At 41.7% G+C, this 6410-nt stretch overlaps 1 protein-coding gene across 1 annotated transcript; it reads left to right on the top strand.

The window, feature by feature from the left end:
* Positions 1-952: 952 nt before the first annotated feature.
* LOC147860208 (uncharacterized) lies at positions 953-5572 on the top strand. The gene is made up of 6 exons (XM_087324523.1): positions 953-3293; positions 3526-3645; positions 4147-4263; positions 4379-4468; positions 4633-4740; positions 4870-5572. The coding sequence occupies exons 1-6, from the start codon at positions 1233-1235 to the stop codon at positions 4975-4977; spliced, it is 2604 nt and encodes an 867-aa protein (XP_087180649.1). The 5' UTR covers positions 953-1232; the 3' UTR covers positions 4978-5572.
* Positions 5573-6410: the final 838 nt, after the last annotated feature.

Genomic DNA, 6410 nt, shown 5'->3' on the forward strand with positions numbered 1-6410 from the left:
TGGTCATCAATAGAATCAATGAGCGGGCAAAAAAAGATGACAGTCGTTCACTAAGTATCGGATCGGGGTTGCGATTTTGGAATGTTTATAAATGGAGTGATTGTCAAGTCAATAATATGTTCAATATATCTCTATAAAACGTCACCTCCTCCCGATGCCTTGTGGGGATGTGTAACAGACGTGCGCCTCCTCTTCTTGCCAAACGTTCATAAGCAACAACAATAACAACATCACTATCATTATCATCATCATCACGATTCATGCTGAAGCCACCGTCATGATCATTATGATTCATGCCGAAGCCACAAAATAGCAGAGAGTAGCTTCTCATGTATGTATTATCTACATGTGTTGTGTCATCGGTATGTATGTATGTATGTATGCATGCCAGCAGCAACACAAGAAATAGAGAGAGAGAGAGAGCAATGACCAACCACGTGTGATTGATTATGGATGGTGGATGATGATTCATAGCATAACATAACATATATGTACATAACGCCCTTAGGACACACACACACACGCACGCACAAAGGTGATGAATATATGTATACATTATATGTATATATCATATTATATCAATATGTATAACAGTGTATCAATGTAATGTATAGTATGTATATGAATGCAAAACTGCAGCTGCAGCAATCGAAGCAGAAGCAGCGAAGCGACAGGAAAAGGAAGGGAAAGCAGAAAAAGCAGAAAGCACACAAATTTCTCTCTCTCTCTCTCTCTCTCTCTCTCTCTCTCTCTCTCCTTTCCGACAGACAGAAGACATACAGACAGACACATACACATACACATACACATACACATACACATACACATACACAGGGGCACCCTCATCCTTCCGCCATAGCCCTCTCTCTCTCTCTCTCTCCCTCTCTCTCTCCCTCTCAGGAACAGGAAGCACAGACACCAAGCTTCCTCTCCTCCTGCATTAAACACCTTCTTCTGACACCCGCTCTCATCAGAAACCCTAATTCTGGAACCAAAACGTTCACACGCACACACAGATGAAGATGAAGATGAAGATGAAGATGAAGATGAAGATGAAGATGAGACAGAAAGTACAGGATCCTCCCTCCTTTAAACCGACGCTAAAACCTAAATTTAGGTATGGACTTACCTCCTGCTACTACTTGTAGAGCCTACCTCTCTCTCTCTCTCTCTCTTCCTGTCTCTGCGTATGTGCCGGTTAGTTTAGCTCAGCTAGTCAGTTATATGGGAATATGGTCGCTACTGCTACAGATCCATTCCCTTCTTCTTCTTCTTCTTCTGCTAACTCGAGGTCGCCATGGCAGCAACAACAGGAACTAGAGCACTACAACCACCATGGAACCCCAGACAACAATTACATTTTCCCCCACAAAAACTCTTCTCCGTCTCTTCCTCCATCTTCTTCTTCCTCGCCATCATTTCCTGTACCACCTGGGGCGCCCAATTCTATTTCGGTTCCCTCAAAGAAGAAGCCGTCTGCCCGAGAGATTTCCTCTAGATACAGGTCCCCTGCCCCTGCCCCTGCCCCTGCCCCTGCCCCTCCTGACCTCGTCTCATCCTCATCCAGGTACAGGTCTCCCCCGCCTCATCCTCGTTCTTCTCCATTTCCATTTCCATCTCCCTCCACTTCCACTTCCACTTCCACAGCTGCAGCTCGCCGGTTCACATCTCCTTCTACTGGTCGAAACAGCAGTGGCATAGACCATCATCATCCCAATTCCTCTTCCATCAAGCGATCCGTTTCTGCAGAGCGCCGAAGAGCCTCACCAGCACCAGCAGCAGCGCCTTCTTCCAAGACCTCCTCCACTGCTGCCAATTCTTCTGCTGTCATTGGTGATGGTGGCGGAGGATCACGACTGTCCATCGCATCTGCATCTGCATCTGCACCTGCCACCAGTCGACAGGATCTATTATGGCCATCCACAAGGAATTTACCGATTTCCTCCTCCTCCTCCTCCTCCTCCTCAATGCAGGCAGAAGCATGTACCCCGACTCAAACCCCAACTTCTTCTTCACTACCAGCGTCCTCCAGAAGCCCAGCCAGAGCTCGTCCCCAGAGCAGGTCCAACACCAGATCTCTCAGCAATCTGGCCTCCGACCAAACCCTAAAACCACCCCCAAATTCGGCTCCCACCCCCATGCCCACAGCTCCTGCTGCCACTTCCCAGATCAGACCTTATGACATCAGGAAGAAGACCCCCGATCGGAAAGGGATGAACATCAGCCCTAGCCCTCTGAGAGGAAGAAGACATAGCCTTGTAGATCAAGCAGAGAATGCGAAGCCATCCACGGATACGAGCCTCACAGAGCCTGTATTAAGACATCGATGGCCAAGCTCAACCAACCTCACCAACAGAAGCTTAATAAAGCTCAGCCATGGAAGTAGTGCATCTATGTCCTTATCCATGGATCTCACATCCTCTGCCCAAGATCAGAGGTCGTCTGCACGCTCTTCTTCTTCTTCTTCTTCGATTCATCATTATATGCTACAATCTAGACCCACATCTTTCAGCAGTCAAGTGATTCCTCGCGTCTTCTCTCACACTATGAACAACGACGGCTCCGCCTCCTCTGCCCTACGCACTGCAGCTCGAAAGCTCAGCCTCGAAGCCAAACCTCGGGTCAGTGCTAGTAGTAGAGAATCTCCATTAAGAAGAGGAACTAATACTAATATTCTTTCTCATCATGTGAGAGAGACGGGTAATAACAATTCTCGGGTAAATGCTTGGCCACATGCTGAACGGCCATCATCATCACCATCACCATCACCATCACCTTCACCATCACCATCATCTCAAGAGCCGTCTTTGCCTCTTGATGAAATGTTGATGAATGTCTCCACCATAGACTCTTCTTGTTCAAGAGCACAACCTTCCTCCTCCTCCAGAGTTGTACAAAAGCTTATTAGTGCTTCTTTGGATAATGCCAGGGGAGAGCAGAGTATGGCAGATTCCCCAGCATCCTCCTCGTCGTGGCTTGGAACACCCACTAATAGTTCCTTATATAAACCCTCCTACAATCAACTGCTTTCTCCCATGAAACCACTACATTTGAGTCCAATGCGGAGTTGGTCAAGCCCAACAAGGTCGAGAGTCTCAACTCATTCACTTGGTAGAATAAGCTGGGGTTCTTCGATATTGCAATTTGGAGGTGATTTTAGGAGATCCAAGAGAAACCTCTCTCATGTCGAAGCTGCTTACTTGCATCGGATCCTTCATAACCGATTGTTGCAATGGCGGTTCGTGAATGCTCGTGCTGATCATGCAAATATGACACAAAGACATGCGGGTGAGGTTGGTCCATACTCTCTTATACTTTTGGTGTTAGAACGCCATAAAAATCAGTTTATGACATTTAATGTAATTCAAAGTATTAGGTGAACAAAGCCTTTCTTAGGCATCAAGAAAGATTTTTGTGGACTATATTATATTTATATTATATGGGCTGAAAACTTTATATTATTCTTCATCTTCATGTGATACAGAATGATCGGGTCTCTGAATTGTGTTGAACTTTTACTTGCAGAAACTTATATTCAGTGTGTGGGCGAGAACGGCTGAGATCCGGAAATCTGTCACAACCAAGAGGCTAAAACTACAGCAAGCTCGTCAAGCACGAAAGATCAACTCTGTTTTAAGGACACAGGTAACCATTTTTTCTATGTGTGTACACACACACACACACACATCAGCCAAACTCAGAAAATAGTCAGGTACTAGCGAGAAGATGAATTTGTTTGTACACACACACACACACACACACACACACACACACACACACATCAGCCAAACTCGGAAAATAGTCAGGTACTAGCAAGAAGATGAATTTGTTTGTATACACACACACACACTACATACAACGTACATACAGTTCATATCATACATGCATATGATAAATACAAACAGTACATGCATTCAGACATATATGCATACACTACAATACATACAATATATACAAACAATACAATACCTACATACAGTACAATACAATACAATGTATACATGATTGATGATATGGCTTTACAACAAAGTTTCTTTTGGTTTGGCAAGTTTGATCATATTATAGTCTGTCAACTTCTCTTATTCTTACTAAGAAAGCAAGCATTGATGATTACATACATCGTTGCTTTACATGTGGGTGTTCCAGGGATCAAAGCTAGAGTATTGGTCTACCATTCAGCAAGAACATAGCAAAGCATTATCGGGGGCTGTTGAGGCCTTAGAAGCTGCAGTGTTAAGGCTTCCTGTAGACGAAGGTGTAAAGGTATGGTATTCTTGTGAAGATTGACATGATTTTCACTTCCCTAATAAGAGAGAAAATCCAAATTTCATGCATATTTTCTTTTGTGTTTTTGCATATGTGTTTCTTATGCATTTAGGCTGAGACTCAATCTGTGAAAGAAGCCATGACATCTGCAGTGGAAGTGGTGAATGCAGTGGAGTCTTCTATAAATCTTTTGCTCCCCAAGGTGAGTAATGGATGCTATATACACATGATATATATATTTAGTGGTAATGGGTAATGGTTACAAAAACTAAGTAGGAAAGAAGCTAAAGTATATTGAAGAAAGAGGAAGATGTGTGGGTTATGTTCTTTACTACTATTCCATGTGTGCCACATACACATAAACAGGTGGACAAATCCAATGTGTTGATATCAGAGCTTGCACAAATAGCCGATCAAGAAAGAACACTATTGGAAGAATGTGGAGATTTGCTACTCATTGTTTCCTCACTAGAGGTTTGCTTTCTTTCATTCTTCTATCCCTGAAACTCTTCATTCAATATGCCATGCCGTGTTTTTCCCATTGTAAACCTCTTTTAACTGTCATTGTTGTTTCTTTGAAATTAACACGAAATGATGGATTAGGTCGAGGAGCGAAGCTTACGGATGCAACTCTTGCAATGTGAACAAGAGAAAGCACGAGTCCTTGGACTCCTCATGGATGGCAATGGTACAGATTCTGGCCCTATATAGTAAAAACTAAATGAAAAAAACCTGACAATTGATTGCTGGAAACCAGAAGTATCGAATCGCCAATACCTGCATCCAAATTTAAAAACTCACTGTAACATTCATTAACCTAGTTAATTCGCCCATGGCCAAGTGTCGTTCTTACCTACCTGTGCATCAACGACCCTTAACCTTCTAGGTGGTTTAGGTATACTAGTAGAGACTGTTTTTGTTGAAAAATACACACATTTTCATCACTATCGTCATCATACATGGCTCCCTTTGTGAAGGGAGGACCCTTATATATATATGTATACATCCATTGAAAGAGAACAACAAGATACAAGAGAAATTGTGCTGTAATAAATGTTGTACACATGCTGTGCACTATGTATTTCCCTTTGTGAAGGTTTTTATTTATTTATATTGATACATTGGCTCGAGAAAATCCAAAATCTCAGTGAAATTATATGTAACTGACTATTTATAGGTAATCCTTGTCAACAAAAGACAGCCCTTTTACATAGATATATGTATGTAAAGAACTAATGGGGCCAACCATGAATGAGGAAAGTTTGTAACTATGCATAAATGGAAAACTTGCTTTCATTTTGCTTGGGTGGAGTGCCCACAAAGTTTCCAATGATACTTTTGGGTTGAAACTTGTGTAGGTTGTATATATATTGTATATGATTCTGACAAAAAAATTCAATCTATGATGAATATGAGCATCATGCCCCATGCTTACCGCCAATCCCAAAACTTCTGAAACAGCCCCTAGTGGGACCGGAAGCATTTTTACATTTCTTTGTATGGCTTTCTTGCAAAGCGTCATTCCCATCTTGATATTAACGTAAAGCCATGATGGGCGATATAAAAGCTCTCAAGTGGATTGCACCATGATACCATGATACACGATTAAATGGACCAAAATTTCATTTCTTGTTTCAATCTATTATGTCAACCAATATGTTACTGTCATCTTGTATCAAATGTTGTAGCAATTGTTGTGATGGCTTTGTTAGGAGCTTGTTCTCACTGTAATCCATATAGATGCTGCATAGATATTTGTTATGTCAATGTCAAATTGCAAGTGGTGACTCTGAAGGTGATGCTTTTAGGAGCAAGTTGTTAGTTTACATACTCTTAATTGGTATAATGAGCACAATTTTTGTTTCGCTGAAAAAATGTAACAATGACAATGTTGCACAAATATCTTTCTAGAAGCATATTGCTACTATTGCATCATCTCAAACTAAATTTAATGTGCATAATGTATAAAGATAACATCAAATGTCTTATTTGTAGATAGCTTTTAGGGAATTCTCACTTATTTATGGATATTTTTATGCACTTGTCAATCTTTTCTATATACAGGAGTACAAAAATGAAATATTTTTTACATTGTGTGGGCCAAAAAAAATGAGTGAAGAAATGTTATGCATCTTACACATGGT

The sequence above is a fragment of the Azolla caroliniana genome, unplaced genomic scaffold (assembly GCF_043228905.1).
Source record: "Azolla caroliniana isolate FFs.n. ecotype wild unplaced genomic scaffold, voAzoCaro1.0.p SCAF_9, whole genome shotgun sequence".
NCBI lineage: Eukaryota > Viridiplantae > Streptophyta > Polypodiopsida > Salviniales > Salviniaceae > Azolla > Azolla caroliniana.